General features: G+C 39.9%; 1 protein-coding gene across 1 annotated transcript in view; it reads left to right on the forward strand.

The window, feature by feature from the left end:
- The window catches only part of LOC132101188 (CD276 antigen-like), a 110,582-nt gene extending 106,071 nt beyond the window's left edge, over positions 1–4,511 (forward strand). Inside the window, exon 7 of the mRNA XM_059505916.1 lies at positions 4,308–4,511. Coding sequence (XP_059361899.1) covers positions 4,308–4,333 — 26 coding nt within the window. The 3' untranslated portion in view covers positions 4,334–4,511. The remainder of the gene's footprint in view (positions 1–4,307) is intronic.
- The last annotated feature ends 16,891 nt before the right edge of the window (positions 4,512–21,402 follow it).

The raw sequence follows: 21,402 nt of genomic DNA on the forward strand, positions 1-21,402 counted from the left end.
GCTTCATCACAACTTCTCTATACAGCTGGGTTCATCAACCATTACTCCTTCGAGGACAGCCAGAAACCTCAGAGTTGTGATGGATCATCAGTTAAGCTTCACAGACCACATAGCTACAACGACCCTGTCCTGCAGGTTTGCCTTATACAACATTAGGAAGATTAGACCCTTCCTGTCAGAGCAAGCCACCCAACTTCTTGTCCAACCTCTTGTTCTCTCCAGACTGGACTATTGTAATGCTCTCCTGGAAGGCCTTCCTGTATGTACTGTCAAGCCTCTGCAATTAATCCAGAATGCAGCAGCGAGGGTTGTCTTCAATGAGCCAAAAAAAGCTCACGTTACTCCTCTCCTCATCAGGGTACACTGGCTACCAGTAGCCACTCGCATCAAATTCAAGGTACTGATGCTTGCCTACAAGACAACCACTGGCACAGCACCAACATACCTAAACTCACTTGTTAAATCTTATGTGCCGTCCAGAAGTTTGCGCTCTGCAAGTGAACAATGCCTTGTGGTGCCATCCCAAAGAAGTTCAAAATCACTCTCACGGACCTTTTCCTGGTCTGTGCCCAGCTGGTGGAATGACCTCCCAATCTCAATTCGTACAGTCTTTACTCATTTTCAAGAAACATCGAAAGACTCATCTTTTTCGCCTGCACTTAACCAACTACTACTAGCACTTTTCCTTTTCTTGTCTTTTCATTTTATATATATATATATATAAAAAAAACTGGCTATGCGTTCTGTACTAGACTAACTGAGACTTGTCACTGCACTTGTATACTGTTGTTGTTCTCTTGTTGACCTGACTGCTTCTATTGTTCTCATTTGTAAGTCGCTTTGGATAAAAGCGTCTGCTAAATGATTAAATGTAAATGTAAACATGAACTTGACTAGAAAAAAAGAAAAAGAAAGAGAGAACACAAGCAATGCGGTGTAAAGACATTTGTTATTCTCAGACCCTAGAGCTGGGATGTAACACGGTATTTATCTGTATTCAACATCCAACTCTATACTGCAGTTTTTAAGCACAACATTATATTGAATAAATGCATTTAGTACACACTTGTATTGGCCACAAATTATGGCCTAAAATCAAAACCTCAATTAATTGAACATTTTACCTCGATTACGATTAATGAACAAATATTTTGTTTCTGTTTTGTTTTTTTCCCCTCATAGTTCACTGACAAGGTTTGTACTGTAAATATGATTGACTATTAAAGGTGAGATATTTTTTCCTATTGAAAGAGTGATCTGACATCATAGCTCACTATCAGCAGTTATTTTATATATGTTCGTAACATTTCTTACAGATTACTGCTGTGTGTGAATTAGTCATATGTCTCTATATTATTGTGAAGCTGTGGGTTGTAAATAGCCTAGTTCCTTCAAAAGTAGAAAAATATTCTATAATAAGTTTTGAGATTTTAAGCTACTTTAGTGATAAATCACAGGACAGAGCTGACAATTAGTTTCTGCATTCTGCATACCCGCGATCTTCACAGCTACTGTTTATATGAGTGTCTGTGCCACAATGCAGCTGCGCGAACTAGGGCTGTCAAAATGGCTGAAACACTAAATTCGAATTTGCAATTATATATTCGATATATAATATATTATATTCGAATTATATTCGAATTTAAAATGCACAATTTTAGTTGGGGTGAAGAAAAGCTTTTGGCTTCTTAGGCCACAAGAGGGCGCATTGGGCAAAATATTACTAATGCACTAATGTGTTTATTCAAAGCATAAGAAAATATGACTGCGAAAAAAAGTGCATAATGTTTAAAATAATGTTTATAAACCAATTATAATTAAGTAGCTTAAAGAACTATAAACAAAACAGCACCATGTGTGCATGCATAGTATAATTCAAAGGGGTGAAAGCCAATAACACAGCGTACATTTTTCATTTAAACATGAGATGCAGTAGGATGGGGAAAACCCACCATAGTCTCAAGATATGCTTTAGAAAAAAACTGAACCCCCCTTAATTTTACATGGCTTTCTAAACATGCGGCTCTGTTGTGTGAGATACGAGTGCAAGAGTAATAGAAGACGTCCCTCTCTAGAAAATGCGTGAAATATGCGTTCTGTGTGAATGGCTTGGTTTCAGTTTTGACGTTTTGAATGTGAATGTGAATCTTCTCCACATTCTCTTTTTCCGCAATATTTTGATTGAGCATCACATCAGTCCTGCATCTAGTTGCTTCAACTGTACAGGTTAACAAAAACATTATAATGCAATGACACTTTTATATTGTCATCGCATCTCATGCGCCACTGATAAAGGCCAAAGTATAATTTGACCATCCGCGCACCGTCCGCATTATGTAATTTTCGGCATCAAGAGGGCTCGCAACATTTTTGCATTCGAATGTGGATTTTTTTAAAATTCTACAAATATTAGAAATTAGATTTTTTTGGACAGCCCTAGCGCGAACATGGTAGCTCGATATAAAAATACACATCCGATCATCTAATCGCTTGAATGTCCAAACCATAAAACAAATACAACTGCCAAAGTTTAGTGAAGACGCAAGGCCATCAGTTTGTGTTGAACCGGCGTTCACCTCCGTGTTTTGCTTTTATGCCACTGACTGGACGGGGCAGAATCATGTGGGTACACACGCTCTAGTATGCTTATAAGGGGGAAGTATTAACAGGATTAAAAAAACAAAATAACCGACATGGGAAAATTACGTCGGTTAGAGGTTCTGAATTTCGGTTTCGATTACTTTTCGATTAATCGTCCAGCCATAACTTGTATCCAAAATGACTTGCATTGCATTGAAGGTATCCAGTCCATGCATTCTCTGGGATCTGAATCATGCATTCTCTGGGATGGGGATGCATGGACCCATGACCTGCCAATGATAGCGGCTTGACCTACTGTTTGAGATACACGACTGCCTAGAAGCAGCGGAATTAACTTTTTAAGTCTTCATCTCCTGATCATCTGAAGTATGTGTTCAGATCAGAGTGGCACAGCGGCACAGAACTGTGTAGAAACGACAGCGAGATTCCCGTGACCTCTGACCTCTGACCACACAGGCGATCCTGAACAGACGAAGTGGGGAATCTCTGGAGCCTCTCCGTGTGAGAAACGCCCGAGCTTCACTCAGGATTTTCTCTGCTCACCATCAGATCGCATCTAATCAACTCAAAATGAGCAGCACGGCTTTGACAGTCGAAGAGGAGAGATTCAGGGAACAAAGTGACTTCCAAACCAAAGCGTTTGATTGAACAGACTGCTCTGTATTCTGACCAGGTCGAGTTACGCCGGTCAGCTCCACATCTCTGTAGATCCGTATATTTGTGCTCTTGACATCACAAATGTGTAGCTGTCATAATGATTGCTTTGGAACAGTATTATTTTAGTATCACTGATGTACTATTATAGGTTATAGTTATATATATATATATATATATATATATATATATATATATATATATATATATAATATGAAAGAAATTTTCTGTGTGTCTATTCATCATAATTGTAAGCATCACACACTGATTTTGCTCGTTCTGTGTGTAAAATCGTTCTTCTGTTTGTGTTTCTCCACAGCTCCATGGCTGATTAACTCTAATTATGTATCTAAATGAACCATCTCGCTTCTGTTGCCAGCAATATTGGTTTTCCTGAAATCTTCAAGTTGCAGGGCCTCGTGTGTGACATAATGAAGTTCTGTCCAAGTTAATTCTCCGTCAGGTTTAATGGTGCATTTCGAGCCGTTAGCAGCAGGGAAACGCTCCGCGGGGAATCAAGTGCAGCTCAGTGCATTAAAAGTTTGGACTCACCTGCTGTAATGGTTTAGCGTCTGCTGATAGGAAGAGATGGGAACATGCTGCCTAATGAAAGCCATCTGAAGCAGTCTGAGTCTCACCGTCAGTGACCACAACAGCTTTGGCTTCTTCTTCAGGATGTGATGCAAACTTTGTCTTTGCAGAGAAACACTTCTGAGAACTTTCATTTGTTAAATACTTTTTTTAAATGTATTTTCATGAATTTTGTCCGCCAAAATACACAGCAGCACAACCCATGAAACAGAATCTGATGATTTTCATATGTATATATATATATATAAAGAAAGTCTTTACAGGTGTGCATCTTGAGACAGAACAATGGCACTGACAGATTTTAAGATATGTCAGAGAAAGATATCTTCAGTTGAGACATGCATCGTAGTCTTGGGCTATCTTAAACCTAGTCTGTGAAGCAGTGGCTTTAAGTTCTACAGAAGTGTGTGCATGCAGCTGATTCTGCTCTTCTAAAGGGTGTGTGTGTGTGTGTGTTTCAGGTCAAGGCTGGACCATCGGTGATTGACATGAGCAGAAACCTTCCGTCTGATCCTGCATCATCTCACAAGGGATTCACGCTCAAGTGTTTCACGCACAGATAGTACAACTTTACATTTTGCCGTTTCACTTCATTGATTGGAGCTCCTCTCTCTCATTCCCCGCTCATTCCTGAACACCATCAGGAGCGATAAACTCATCCGGTCCTCGCGTGTTTCTCGTCCGGCTCGGACAGAGCATGTTAAAGGGAAATCATCTTGAGGAGCATTGGGTCTGACACCAGGGCCGCGTCAGGACAGATGCTCGGACCGAGTGGAAAGTGAGTAGTTTTAGAAAGCAGCGGCGAAGCGTCAGCTTTTCCCACCTGCTCCGTCCCGGCCTAATTAATGCCTGCCCTGTACAAGCCTTTTTTGTAGCTGTCAGCGTCTGCCGGCTCCACAGAAATCCAATAACTTCAGCGAGCAGTTTCTGTGGAACACCAGTGAAGCTCCAGCAAACTCCAAAACCGAACCGTTTTTTTTAATAAGTTGTCAGGTACTTTAAATATTGCATATATTGGAATTCGAAATGTGTCAAAATAATCAGAGGCCTTACTGCAAACACATTGTGCCTGTCTTTTTTACATATGGAAATTAAAATGGTTTTCACTCCTAGAAGCTTCCATGACTGCTTGTATTTCACTCAATGCATGTAGAGTTCCCAGATTAAATACAAGTCATTTAGAAGTTTTTAAAGTCTCTTCAGCTCACCAAGGCTGCATTTATTTATCAAAATACTATTCCTCCAGTCTTCAGTGTCACATGATCTTCAGAAATCATGAAAATATGATGATTTACTGCTCAAGAAACATTTCTGATTATTATCAATGTTGAACACAGTTGTGCCGCACAATAGTTTTGTAGAAACCATGACATTTTATTTTTCAGGATTCACAGATGAATAGAAAGTTCAAAAGAACAGTGTTTATTTGAAACTGAACTCTTTTGTAACATTAGAAATGTGTTTACTGGCACTTTTGATCAATTGAATGCATCATTGATGAAAGTATTCATTAATTAAATAATAATACTAATAATAATAATAATACTTTCTTACCCCATGTATACACATACAGACAGAAGTGTCTCAGACCTGGTTTTACTCATGAATTGAGAAACCCCATCAGCAGGGTGAGCAGCTCAGCTCTCTGTTAGAAACAACCCTGCAGAAGACTTCCATGTTTCTTCTGGGATTTCTTTCCCTCCCAGCCAGAGAAAGGTTAGAAAGAGAAGTGCTCTCCAGTAGTTCTGCTTATAATGTCTGTGGTTCAAGGGGGAAATAAAGCCTAAAGTACTTATCAGTATCACAGTAACAAATATAAACCAGCTGAAATATAAATCAGTCTGGCCATGAATTTCAGAGTCACCTGAACCGATCAGCTCAACTTGAAGACAACTTATGTTTATTTTGAGAAGCTAATGCCCAGAGATGCTTCAGACTCCGCTTTTATTTCCATATGCATTTTGAAGAATCATTTTGGAGACAAAGAAGACCTGATGTCAAAGTGCTAGACCTTTCTCATTTTGAAGGCGGCCCCATTTTTGAGGGCAGCAATTTTAAGAATAAGAGATTATTAAATTCAGCCTAGGATAAGATTAAAATTAGCTGTTCTTTTTGTACCATATATAATTATATGATTATATATATATATATATATATATATATATATATATATATATATATATATATATATATATATATATATATATATATATATATATATATATATATATATATATATTATTATTATTATTATTATTATTATTATTATTAATCTTTTTTTGCATGAAAACCAAAACATATAAACATATATATATATACACACATTTTTAATTTTTATATAATAATAATAATAATAGTAAATAATAATAATTTAACATTGTTCATCTTATTGTTTATTTTTGTCATTTTAATTGTTGATATTTTTGTAATAATAGTAATAATGCAATTAAATAGTTTGTAAAATATTTAATATTTAACATAATAATAATGCAATAAAAAATTATAAAAAAAATAAAAATAATCATTGCTCCTGATCCATATATAATTATTTTTCAATTGGAACACTTAATGCTTGAGGCACCAAAAGCACTTTTCACTTTTTCATAACCCATTTTTTTGTAAAAAAAAAAAAAAAAACAGCAAACAGTCAGTCAATAGAACAAGCAGAGGTGTGTACGGCTGAACCCGAGCTGCGTTATGATATGCATTTTGTTAAAAAATAGCAGCTGAACTCCTGGCTGTCTAACCTCTCTTAAGGTAAAGAGTCTGGACGTGCTTCTTCTGTAATGCTTCTGGAGATGCAGTGCTCTTCAGGATCATCATGTGCACTGATACTAATGCTGAATTGCCACTTTCATGAACCATAACACTTACAAACATGTCTCTGTTTACTAGACGGCCTTTAGCAGAGTGCTGCCACATCAGAGACGTCTGCAGTGTTTAATATGAGCTTGATATTACCAATGTCTTGATGTTACAAAGATAAAAGCTCTGCATGAAAACCAAAACATTTCTAACTTACTTTGGATTCTAATTATTTTGTGATGTTTTGACAGTTTGTTCATTTAATATTTATGTTGGTACAGCAGCGTTTAGTCATGCAAATTGCAAAAATAGTTCTGTAACTGGTTTGCGGTGTCAAGTATTGCAGTGTGAAAACAAACCATGTTAATCACTGTTTCAAATGATACCTTAAAAAAAAAAACAATCTGATTTACTTGATCTCTCATAAATATTTGAACATCTGAATTTGCATGGTCAGCTATGAGCATGATGCAGCTGAATTGATTTTTCCATGAAATGCAACTTGCACATGCAATATGTTGACATTATTAATAAGTGCATTGAGAACTGCAGCAAACGAATCCAGCCAATCAGTGCAAGAACGAGACGCAGACGGCGAACACTAGCGGCGTGTGTGCATTGCTTTTGGCAGTTTGTGTTAATGTAAAAATCTGTTTTTTTTATACTAATTAATTAAACTTTGCTTTATATTCTCTTATAATCCCAAAGAGAACATGAAAAAACTATATACAGATTCAAGATTCATTAATGGCCTTCTGAACATTCTCAACAAAACTCGTGAACATTTCAACAAAACATTGTGCATGTGCTCTAAAAATGAATAAATACTGTGGCACTGTGTTGTTAGCATGCAGGGTTTTCAGTCAACAGCTCTCAGTCAGAATTCATATTCATGCATAAACAGAAAGTGAAGAGAAGAGAGGAAGATGAGGTTTACTTGTGCTTTATTTTCCGTGGCGCTTGAGCAGTCCGGCCCTAATTAAAATGTTCCGGTCCACGGCACGCAAGACAAGATGGAAACCAGAGGCTATTTCATTTCCTCCGGTCTTTTTAGACTGTGATTACAGCTGTTCAAAACGGGCAGGAACATAAAATCACAATAACAGCAGCAGTGTCTGATACTGTGGATCTGTGTGTGATCCTGTCCTACAGACAGAAATAATGAGGATGAGCAAATGATGACAGAATCTCCATCTTAAATTTTATGTAAAGACTGGAACTGAATGAGGAAAAATCAGTGTCACTGGTCTGAAATCCTCATGTGGAGCTTTCTACATCTGCCGTGGAATATAATCTTCTGAAAGCATCAGAGAAAACATTGTGAGATGCCAAGAAATCTGGATTAGAAATTTACAGCAACATCGGCAATAATTCAAGTTCCACCTGGGCTTCTGTTCACTTCTGAGAAATGTACATGATTTAAAGACAAAGTTCATAAAAAATGAGGAGCATTGAAATCTTCACCTATGCTGAAGCTGAACTAACAGGAATTAACAGGCGAGAACCAAATGCACAACTTTCTAATGCAAATGCAACCAAATGCAAACCTTCCAGGTTTTCAGTTTGAAAAGTAAGATGAAAGATTGAGACTGTAGTCTGTTCTTGACACAAAGGTATCATTTAAACTCATATGAAAGTCATATGATATTTTATGGTGTTTGCTTAACTCCTGCAGTGCCATTCTTATTCAGTATGTATTAAAGAACATTAATTTTATTCTGGGTTTTTTGTTTTCCACTGAGGAAAGAACAATGAATATCTGTTCTTCTCACAATATTCTATGAGTTCATATGAATGTTTGACAGTGTCCATTTATTTTCAGTATATGGGATGGCAATCATTTCTTATTTTGTTTTCCATTGAGGAAATACATTTCAAATTTGCATGGGTTTGGATCAAGATGAGAAGGAGTAAATGATCTTCATCTAGACCTTTCACTTTAATACTGGCAGAGAGGAAAAATGAGTGTCACGTGTTCAAAGACTTTGTGGAAACTTCCAGGTTTTTTTATGTTGGAGAGGAAGATGAACAGCAACTTAAACTGTTCTTCACACAAAGGTATCGTATGAATTCATATGGAAGTCATAGTATGATATTTATGAGAGTTACAGTGCCCATTCGATTTCAATACATAACATTCATTTCTCTTTCTAAGGAAGGTCATACGAGTTTGAATCAACATAAGGATGAGTAAATGACAACAATATTTCTATTTTGGGTTGAACTATTGCTATAAAGTAGTAAACATGAACCTTGCCCTACAATCGTGAGCTGAGCCGCATCAGCTGAATTCATGATGGGGAATTATATAAAGAGCAGTGAATTTACCCCACGGTTTCATCTTCACTCGCTGGCCCTTCACACAGCCATTCATCCATTATTCAGACTGTATTCATGTGCAAATAATGAAACTCAGAAGAGTTGCTATTAGCTCGCTGTTTGCACAAAATAACCTTTCTGCCCCAATCACAATATCCTACTGCACTATTATACATGATTAATTATCTGCCTATAATAGGGCTCAATATTGGGTTGTGGTAATTAAGAGATAATGGTGGGCCAATTTGAGCTTTAGGAATAAAGATGTGGTATCTCTGCAGCACGTCTCATATCAGAGCATTTTAAAACCAGGGAGCAGAAATCAGAGTGATTTTGGGATCGTCGACGTTTCTTGGGTTTCTTTACTCCTTGTGTTTGTTAAGATCCTGCCAGAGGTCAGGTGACACAGATTTATGCCGTTTACACCACACAGATCTCACCAGATGAACGTTAACGGCAGTCGTAAACGAGGCCAACGATACAGTGACAGTAATTGAATCAGTTCAGTGAATCCATTAAAGTAGGATGATTCCTCCAAATCCTCCAACCGCAGTGAAAGATAATAAACGAAGTGGCTTTGTTGTACGTAGCAATGCTTTCTGAATGAGATCGTCTCTAAATTGTGAGCAGGAAAGAGTCGTGTAGTGTTTTTACAATTGACAAATGAAGTGTGACAGGTAATCACACAGCTTCTGAGTCCAGTCGAGCGAAAGCTTATTAATATCACGGTTTGACCACAGATGATTGGTCTCATTACCGAACATGCCACACCTTGAATGAGAAATGATTGCAAAGCACATTCGATTGCGCTGTGGTTGGGTTTGGGAATGCCATTGGTTGTGTTGGGAATTACAGGGTTGAGATTATCCATGCTTTGTGTTCTCTGAACAGTTTTAAGTGAGACTTCATGTGCAGTTGTTGTAGAGACAACAGGAGATCAATGAGCACCACATTTTTGTACGCATTTATTTTTTTTCACAATTCTATGCAAGTGATAGAAAACTGGTGGTGACACTTTAGTACAGAGACCAATTCTCACTATTACCTAGTTGCTTATTAACATGCCTATTATTAACATACTGGCTGTTTATTAAAGCACATATTCTGCATGATCATATTCAACATCCCTAATCCTATCAAATACATAAACCAACAACTACTGTTCAGTTCTTTAAGAATCTCCCCACCGAACGGGGCATCAGGAGAGGACACGTTGTTATGACTCGTTGTGGTTTTTCATTTAAACTGATTGATTTTCCACAAACAGCATATTTATCCACACATAGCAGGTTATAAACCTGTTGAAATAGAAAGGCTATGGTGTAAACAACAATATTAGCCACATTGACATACTACACCATAAATTCTGAAATATACTAACATGAATAGAATATAAATGTCAATATAATCAGCAATTATTTTATAATATAATTAGTGTTTAAAATTCAATGATTAAACAAAGCACATATCTCTAAACACAGAAATACACAATCAATGTAACACATAAAAAACCAATAGCCCAAAATCACAAAGGTGTATGATGGTCTAAATTGAATACAGTGATTGTAATTTTAAATAATGACACTGTGCATAGCAATCCATTACCAATGTAAAGCGATTGACTACATTACCCATCCAGCACCACAACCAGGAAGTAGCTTATGTAACAGTGAAACGCTCCAAATTCAAAGATTTACTAGAATATAGTCACGGATATTATCGAGCCGACAGCATTAAACATCAGACCGCAAATAAGATTTTATTAACGTGACCAACGTAACAGTTATCAAGTATACAAACTGTCAAACCTAATACTCGCTTCCGCATATAGCCCGTGCTTATTAAGTACTGGATTCCAACATACGGATTTTACTGGTCCACGTTTCAACTCTTGACTGCCCGTGCTTTAATCAGGTAGATTGCTGTTAAACACCCGTGACGTAGTAAACGCTACAACTATCATAACTATTAATATGCAGCAAATGAAGAAGTTTACTGCGGCAAAGGTCATAGTTAATGATTTGTTAATAGCGACAATTGGATCTTAAAATAAAGTGTGACCAAACTGGTGAGGTATATATAACTTATTGGGCATTATATATACAGTCGTTTTTGTTAAGTTCAAATATTTGAGGTCAGTAAAATCGAGCAAGGATGCATTAATTGATCAAAGGTCTACATTGTAACAATAATAATAAAATGAAATGAGTAAATGCTGTTCTTCTGAACTTTCTATTCATCTGTGAATCCTTAAAATTAAAATACATCATGGTTTCCACAAAAAAAAAAATATTGTGCAGCACAACTGTTTTCAACATTGATAATAATCAGAAATGTTTCTTGAGCAGTAAATCTTCAAATTAGAATGATTTCTGAAGATCATGTGACACTGAAGACTGGAGGAATGATGTTGAAAATACAGCTGCACATCACGGAAATGCATTACTGTAGTGTTTATATCTCAGTATTATATCTCAATTTTAGCCTTTTAATTAAAGGTACAGGTTGTAGGACCTGCCACTAGAGGGCACTACCAAAACAATAACAATCGCGTGGTTTGATGACGCTAAGAAGGAGCGTGGAATGATGGGATTTGTTGTCTTCTACTCAACCTCTGATGGCCATCAATCAGACGGAAAGATAAAACATGGATTTAACGCGCGTTCAACGATTTGCGCGAGTACATTACATACAAAGTCCATGCAATATGATCAGACGATGGATCAGACGCGTCCTCGCATTTGTCCACGACACTGTTGTCATGTGGTTTCTACGTCAGTAAAGGCGGTAACAAAGGGGAACTAACATCATTGACAGGCGACTGCACTGCCCCGTGTCACTGTTTAAAATGGGGATTTTCTCATGAATTACAAGTATTTATTGATATTGTTAGTAATCAGCTGGACAAAATATATAACACTAGTCTAGTGGTTTTTGGATATTTTACTGCAAATATCTTACAAATTGTACCTTTAACTCGTACATATGTAAAGTATACAGTATAGGTTCTGTACTTGCATACTTAATTATAATATTTCCTAAAACCCTCCTCAGGCAGGCAGTATCAGTGCTAGGTCTTTTAGAGTTAAATGTCTTGCTTAAGGGTGCAGTGGTTTCTTGAGCGATTCAGGCAACCTCTCCAGCTGTTTCAGTGTGTTCACATCCCAGCAAACCGTCCCTCTGGAAGAAGAACACTGGCTTTCAAAAACAAAAACAGAAGCTCAGGCATTAAAGCAAGGAGGAAATAGGTTGGAGAATTCAAGCTTGTTAGTTGGCAGTTTGAAATGAGGCCACTGAAATTTGACATAATATTTGACCATCATAGCCGTTGACAAACAACAGCACTGAACGCACAATATGACGCTCCTGCGATAGTCAGAGCATTAGGAGGAGACATAAAAAGACACTTAGGTAAAATGTTATTTTCTTATAATGTGAAGATAAACGCAGGCGATACCGAGAGGATGGAAATGATAAGACTGAGTGTGAGCCTGAGGGCAGCACAGTTGTTTGGTCTGCGTTCAGCTTTCGGGAGGGAAATCTATCCAGAAATGGCCTTAATTTCCACTTTTTAATCTTCTTTTCTCGCTCCACAGACTATAGATTGATTCCTCTTTGCAATCAATCCATTTCTCCACTTGCTAATGATGATGGCTGCTATATTTAGTGAGTGAAAGCCTGTTTATTTTTCCTCCTAAGCGACAGAGATTAAAACGTTAGATAGAAAGGGTGTCACGATCATTTTATTATGCCATTCTCACAAGTAAATAACGGACTATTGTGGACCACAAAGTTAAAAAAATCTCTGTATCATAGCACAGTTGCCATCCAGTGTTATTGAAGTTAACTAAAACTAAAATGAAAATTAAAACAAAAACACAAATAAATCTTATTTTAATTTGGTTCAGCTTTATGTATTAAAATAACAAATTAAAACAGAAATAACTGAAAAAAATAAAAAGGCTAAAATGATATATATATATACTTGCATATGACATCAACGAGCTGAATCCTGATCCTCCCAGAGCCCAGGAGTATAGCAAAATGGAGCATGAGCTGTTTATATATACTATATATATATATATGAAAATTGTAGAGTCACACTGAAGGCATCAAGGGCTATTTGACCAAGAAGGAGAGTGATGGGGTGCTCCGCCAGATGACCTCCACAGTCACCGGACCTGAACCCAATCGAGATGGTTTAGGGGTGAGCTGGACCGCAGACAGAAGGCAAAAGGGCCAACAAGTGCTAAGCATCTCTCCGGGAACTCCTTCAAGACTGTTGGAAGACCATTTCAGGTGACTACCTCTTGAAGCTCATCAAGAGAATGCCAAGATTGTGCAAAGCAGTACTCAAAGCAAAAGGTGGCTACTTTGAAGAACCTAAAATATGACATATTTTCAGTTGTTTCACACTTTTTTGTTATGTATATAATTCCATATATAATTCCACATGTGTTAATTCATAGTTTTGATGCCTTCAGTGTGACTACAATTTTCATAGTCATGAAAATAAAGAAAACTCTTTGAATTAGAAGGTGTGTCCAAACTATTGGTCTGTACTGTATATACCGTCGCTAATGGGGTGAAAGGTGGTGATGATTATAGGGGCCCACGGCTGAGGGGGGGCCCCCGGCGATCTCAACCGGCTCAGCCAGCCTAAAAAGATGCTCAGGACAGTTGACGGGCCACTGCTGCGTGTTGTCACGAAAGCTTATCATTTTCAAGTGTTTTTAAATTACCACTTGTGTCGATTTAAACATTAAAGCATCCAAACACAAGACACGGAAAAGCTTAACAGAGTAGCTGGTTACTCGTGCGCTTTGTTCAGTGCGAACGAGAGAGAGAGAGCCGCGTATCACGGACGGCGACACTGAACCAGGGCTGTAGCTGGGATTAGCGGGGCCCCGGTGCAGGCTGTACCAGTGGGCCCTGTTTGAAATTGTTTAATTTATATGTTCATTCTATTTATTTATTTAATATTTTATATTAATTAAATATAAAATAGCACTGCATAGTCTTCACTGTAAAAATTAAATTAACAGTCAAACAAAAATGTATTCAGACACCTTCAATATTATGCCATGTGTAACATTACTCCTTCCTCCCCTCTGGAGGGCGCTGTTTGTCATAGGTTAAGCTCAACTACTGTTTGATAAAACTTTATTTGTTATGCTTTCAAGCACGCAAAGCCCAGCAGCCATTTTTTCCGTTCTGTGCAGCAGAGAGATCGTGAGTTTCTTTAAACTGTTTCTTTTCGTTGTATAATGCCCTGGAGAAGCTTTGCTTGTAACTTTATCATTTCTATTTGCTATTTTATATACTTTGTGGTTGGATCATGTTCATATTTATATATATTGAAAGCATGTTAACAGTTTCACGTGCATTATGTGTACATTCAAAGGATCGCCATGTGATAACATAACAACTACCGTAATTTAGCGATGTTAATGTAAAATTGAAGAACGGGTTTGTTTGTTTATGTAAAGTAAGCATTTTTGTATTTATTTTGCAGTTTCACAAAAAGAATGTAACAGAGATTGAGAGAAACAACTTGATTGCACTCAACAAAGTCAAGTAAAAAGGAAATTTACTTAATCCTCTGAGTCGTCATTGAAGCCTCTTCATCTCTTTACAATGTTTGGCTATCTGTATATGCATGCTCAATGCACACGCATGCAGAGGACAGAATAGTGAAAAAGCAAAGCTTCTCCAGGGCATTATACAACAAAAGAAACAGTTTAAAGGAGCTCACGATCTCTCTGCTGCACAGAATGGGAAAAAATGGCTATTCAGTTATTTCACCCATCGCAACTGGCTCAAGATGGATGTTAAAGAGAAAGCTGAGGAGCAACAGCAGGCCACATCTAATGTCTCCCTCAATCAGCTGGAAACCAGGTCATTGATATCTGCCTCTTCCAAGAGCTCAAGATCGTCCACTGCAAGTATGGCAGCAACCAGAGCACGAGCTAAAGCGGAAGCAGTAAGAGCACGTACAACATTCGTCCAAAGAGAGGCAGAAGTACTGCTAGAAAAGGCTAAACTGGAATCTGAACTGTTATCTCTACAGCATAAAAAGGAAATTGCAGCGGCAGCAAAAGAAGCAGAGATTCTGGAAGCAGCGGCATTAGAGATTGAGTCAGGAGAAATTAATATGGCAATAGATGTCACAGCATTTCCACAGGAGACTGTCGAAAAACGCACAAAGGACTATGTGAACAGTCTTTCTGGATCAAGTTTTCATTGTCTCCCTCTCGTTAAAGCAGAGCCTGATTTCCATAATGACAAACAGTTCATGATACCAACTGCACTGCCCACTACGACTGCCACAAGCCATGTCACACAAGATGCTGACAGACTGAACCGCATGTCTACTCCTAAACCATACCAAGTAAGTCAGCCCAGAATGCCCAGCAAACAGCTATCATTTCCTCAGCACACTCCTGTTAACCTGCCATACACATCGTTCTCTCATAACCAAGCATATCGACAAGTTCCAGTTTCAGAGAAATCGAACAAACCTCAGACTTCCTATCTTAGCAGTACAACGCAACAGCCATCCTCTTCAGACCATGCAGGTATGAGTGAAATAGCCAGATATCTAGTACGTCGTGAGCTTGTGAACTCGGGGCTTAGTAAGTTTGATGATCGCCCGGAAAATTACTTAGCCTGGAAGTTATCATTTATTAATGCTCTAGAAGGACTATCGCTCACCCCTAGTGAGGAGCTCGATCTTCTGATAAGATGGCTAGTCCTAAGCAAGTTAAAAGAGTGAGAGCTGTTCATGTCGCTGATCTGGCAGCCGGCTGTAGGATGGCATGGTCCCGTCTAGAAGTAAGCTTTGGGAGTGTGGAAATAATTGAGAAAACGCTCTTTGATAAACTGGACTGTTTCCCTAAAATCAGCTACAAATAACCCCAAAACTTAAGAGAACTTGCAGATCTGCTCAAAGAAGTGGAGTCAACAAAGCTTGGAGGCTACTTACCCGGGCTCTCTTTCTTGGACACAGCACGGGGCGTGGCACCTATTGTCAACAAACTTCCTCCTAACCTCCAAGAAAAGTGGATGTCCCAAGGGTCTCAATACAAGCTTCAGTTCCAGGTGCCATTTCCTCCATTCACATTTTTCACAGAATTTGTAAACCGGGAAGCCAACATGCGTAATGACCCAAGTTTCACATTCCACTCATCTTCGACTGCCACTGTGAAGCCAGAAATCTCAGTGAGAAAAGGTGGACAACTTAAAAGCTTCATCTCTACTCACAAAACTGTGATTGCACAAACAACCAGCTCTACTGATTCGCGGAACAGCAAGCCAGATATCAAAAGACAATGTCCCATTCACAAAAAACCCCATCCCTTCAAAAGGTGCAGAACCTTCAGAGCTAAGAGCATTGAGGAAAGGAAAATGTTTTTGAAGGAGCATAACATCTGATTCAGATGTTGTTCTTCAAATGATCATGTGACCAAAGACTGTGATGTTGGCATACAGTGCACAGAGTGTGGCAGTAACAAACATGTCACAGCTCTTCATCCTGGACCACCTCCTTGGATGCTAAAAGCACCCAATACAGAGCATGGTGGGGAGAAAGAAAGCGCAAACCCTTCCATTAACTCTTAATGCACAGACGTCTGTGGGGATGCTAATAGCTCGCGATCCTGTTCAAAAATCTGTCTCCTCTGAGTACACCCCAAGGGAGAGCCAGACAAATCACTGAACATCTATGCTATTCTCGACGATCAAAGTAATCATTCACTTGCCAGGTCTGAGTTCTTCGACCTCTTTAATCTCAAGAGCACAGATTTTCCCTACACTCTGCGCACATGTGCCGGAGTCACAGAAATGTCTGGGCGATGAGCTATGGACTTTATTTCACACCCTCTAGATGGCAGTCTTTCAGTTCCACTCCCTACGCTCATTGAGTGCAACTACATGCCCGAAGACAGGTCATAAATACCCACACCTGAAGCAGCAAAACAACACCCACATCTCAAATCTATTGCTCATCTCATCCCTCCTCTAGATCCAAATGCTCAAATACTTCTACTTCTCGGACGTGACATCCTCCAAGTGCATAAGGTAAGAGAGCAACGTACTTACTTACTTACGCCTACCGACCAACTTTGGGCATAGGCCACGAACAAGGGCTCTCCAGTCGTCCCGGTCCTGGGCCAACTTCTCTAACTGTCCCCATGTGTGGCCAGACCTCTTCACATCTGCATCCAGATCGCGGCGCCAGCTGTTCCTTGGCCTGCCTCTCTTCCTTTTCCCTTGTGGGTTCCAAAAGAGGGCATGTCTTGCTGTGCTTGATGCAGGCTTGCGAAGGGTATGGCCAACCCATCTCCAGCGTCTTTGGAGGATCTCTTCCTCAATAGGCTGCTGTCCTGTTTGCTGCCACAGCTCCAGGTTACTGATGGTGTTCGGCCAGAGTACCCTTAGGATTCGTCTGAGACAGGTGTTAATAAAGGACTGGATTTTCTTCATGGTAGTGACTGTTGTTCTCCAGGTCTCTGCACCGTACAGTAGAACAGGCTTTATCATGGCGTTAAAGATCCTGATCTTGGTGTTCCTAGGCAGCTCAGAGGATCCCCAGACTTTTTTCAGCTGGTGGAAAGCTGCCCTTGCCTTTCCAATCCGCACCTTCACATCCGCCTCTGTCCCCCCCAACTTGTCGACTATGCTGCCAAGATAGGTGAAGCTTTCCACTTCCTCTAGTGCTTCTCCTTCTAGCCTGATGGGGGCCATGTTGTTGTTGTTGACTTTGAAGAGAGCAACGTAATGGGCCACAAAATGCTCCATATGCTCAAAGACTGGACCTAGGCTGGGTTGTGGTTGGTGAAGTGTGTCTAGGTGCTGCTCACAAGCCTTCAACGGTGAGTGTTTACCGTACTAACATTCTACCAGATGGACGTCCATCCTGCTTTAGTCCATGTCCCAATAAACTCTACCTAAAGGAGCAATTAACTGCCCAGTCAAGTGTTAAAGTCTCTGTCCTTCCCCAGTTTGCTCCCAGCCCATTAGCCACCTCAGTCTTCGAAAGAACAAAAGATGATGAAAGGATTGCCCCTTCAATTGAGGATAGGCAGTTCATTCAGATGATGGACAGTGAAATGTTCATGGATAACACTAATAGCTGGGTAGCGCCCCTTCCATTTCGTTCTCCTAGACAACGCCTTCCAAACAACAGAGAGCAAGCTCTGAGCCGTTTCACCTCTCTCTGTTGCACACTATGCAAAAAAACAGAGATGAGAGAGCACTTTCTAGAGTTTATGAAGAGGATCTTTGATACTGATCATGCTGAGCTAGCACCTTCTGTGAACCCAGGGGAGGAGTGCTGGTACTTACCCTCTTTCGGTGTGTATCATCCACACAAGCCTAGTCAAATTCGCGTAGTGTTTGACTCTAGTGCGCAGTTCCATGGTGTATCTTCGAACGATGTGCTGCTAACAGGCCCAGATCTCAACAACAGTTTACTGGGAGTCCTACTGCGATTCAGGCATGAGCCAATAGCCATCATTGCAGACATAGAACAAATGTTCCACAGTTTCGTTGTCAGAGAAGATCATAGGAACTTCGTCCGCTTTCTGTGGTTCAAGAACAATGATATGTCTGAAAGCATGAAAGAATATCGCATGAAAGTTCATGTCTTCGGCAATAGCCCTTCCCCAGCTCTTGCCATTTATGGTCTTAGACGTGCTGCCTTGTACAGTGAAGCGGAGTTTGGTACAGTCGCGAGACATTTCATCGAAATAGACTTTTACGTTGATGATGGACTTAAGTCACTTTCTTCCATCAGCGAAGCAATCAGTTTGCTTAAGGCCACCAAATATATGCTCGCTATCTCTAACCTTAGACTCCACAAAATAGCATCCAACAGCCCCACTGTGATGCACGCATTCTCTCCAGCCGACTATGCTAAAGACCTAAAACATCTGAATCTAGACACTGATTCACCCCCTTTGCAACGCAGTCTTGACTTTAGTTGGGATCTCCAGAATGATACATTCACATTCCATATCAACCTCAGTGACAAGCCATTCACACACAGAGGAGTCCTGGCTACAGTAAATAGCTTGTTTTACCCTCTTGGCATGGTTGCACCAATCACCATTCAAGGAAAACTGCTACTCCGTGAACTTTCAAACATGAAGTCAGACTGGGATGCTCCCCTTGCAGCTGAAAGGGAAGCAGAATGGAACCTCTGGAAAGACTCATTGCAGGACTTCATTGTCATAGCTTAAAATTCCCAGAACTTACACTCCATTGTCCATTTCTCACTCTGTAAAAAAAGAGATTTAATGTGTTCTCGGATGCATCTGTTCAGACCATATCTGCAGTTGCATACTAAAAAGTAACGGATCTTGATGGAATGTCTCATGTCGGGTTCGTTATGGGAAAGGCTAAGCTAGCCCCACAAACAGTACTTACAGTTCCTAGACTTGAACTGTGTGCGGCCGTCCTTGCAGTTGAAATGGCTGAAAAAATTGTCCAAGAACTAGACATCAAACCTGACACCCTACTATTCTACACCGACAGCAAAGTCGTTCTGGGCTAAATCTGCAATGAGACCCGACGATTTTATGTGTACGTCAGCAACAGAGTGCAAAGAATCAGAAAATTTACTCACCCAGAGCAGTGGCGGTACATTCCAACCTCACAAAACCCTGCTGATGTTACTACTAGACCAGTACTTGCGTGTCGCCTAACTGAAACAAATTGGCTCACTGGTCCACCATTTCTGCAACATTCAGCATCCACTCCCGTGAAAGAGGCTCCCTATAGTCTCATTGATCCAGACACAGACACAGATGTGCGAACACATGCCACAACCTGTTTAAACCCTAATCCTGGTCTCGGTTCTCACCGCTTCGAAAGATTTTCTCCTTGGAAGTCTTTAAAAAGAACCATAGCTTCAATTGTTCACATTGCACATTGCATTGTCATTCAAAAACAATGAAAAGACATGCCGCGGCTGGCACCGTTGTGAGAGTTCATTCACACCCGAGATACTAACTCAAGCTGAAAATGTCACCAACATATGCGTACAAAGAGAGGCTTACAAAGTAGAAATTGCGTGTCTGGAGAATGAAAAGGCCATTCCCAAACAAAGTTCCCTCAAGAGGCTGAACGCAGTCCTGGAAAATGGACTTTTAAGAATTGGAGGCAGACTAGAACAGTCCATCCTCCTCAGCAGCGAGAAACACCCTCTCATCATTCCCGGCCATAATTACTTAGCAACCCTCCTAATAAATCATTATCACGAGAAAGTAAATCATCAAGGTCAAATATTCACAGAAGGAGCAATCCGTACTGGAGGATTCTGGAAAGTCGGAGCAAAGAGAGGCCTGGCAAAGATCATACGATCTGATTGTGGTACTAATTTGGTGGGAGCATACAAAGAGCTGAACATTTTGGCGGTCTCTACCAAAGATTCAAGCATGACAAAATACCTTAGTAAAGAAGGTTGCAAGTGGATATTTAACCCACCTCATTCATCCCACATGGGAGGAGCATGGGAGAGGATGATCGGACTTGCGAGACGGATTTTAGACTCCATGCTTCCTCAAATCAGCTCTTCACGTCTGACTCACGAAATGCTGTCAACTCTAATGGCTGAAGTGTGTGCTATTGTCAATGCAAGACCTCTCGTATCCATTTCTACCGATCCTGAATCGCCACTTCTCCTCACTCCAGCAATGATCCTCTCCCAAAAGGTGTGCACTCAATCCGCACCCCTTGGACCATTTGAAGGTGCTGATCTGTATTGGAAACAGTGGAAAAGAGTGCAGTATCTTGCCAGCTTATTTTGGGAAAGGTGGAGACGAGAATACCTTGCATCCCTTCAGCCCCGTAAGAAATGGCAAGACAACAAGCCTAATATCAAGGAAGGAGACTGGTTCGTCTGAAAGATAATCAGGTTAAGAGGAACGAATGGCCAATGGCTTTGGTCACCAAAGCTATTGTTGACTTGGATGGCAAAGTAAGAAAACTGGAACTAAAAGTCACTAAGAGTGGAACTGCTAAGACTTTTTCACGACCTATTACAGAGGTTATTTTGCTTATGTCTTAAATTATCATGTGAATACAGAAATTAAGAGTGGTATTACACTTAATACCAGAAGGGGGAGTATTATGCCATGTGTAACATTATTCCTTCCTCCCCTCTGGAGGGCGCTGTTTGTCATAGGTTATGCTCAACTACTGTTTGATAAAACTTTATTTGTTATGCTTTCAAGCAAGCAAAGCTCAGCAGCCATTTTTTCCGGAAGACCACCGAGAGAGCCGAACAGAGACAGCGAGGTGGAGGCGTTGGCGTCTGTGCGGCTGGATAACGAGGACACGCTGGACGGAGATTTCGGCGTTGTGTTTGGAGTTTACGGCGGTTGACATAAACTGGTTTGTGACTGGATTGAGATGTTTTCTGGCGTAAAT

This window comes from Carassius carassius, chromosome 23, assembly GCF_963082965.1.
Source record: "Carassius carassius chromosome 23, fCarCar2.1, whole genome shotgun sequence".
NCBI lineage: Eukaryota > Metazoa > Chordata > Actinopteri > Cypriniformes > Cyprinidae > Carassius > Carassius carassius.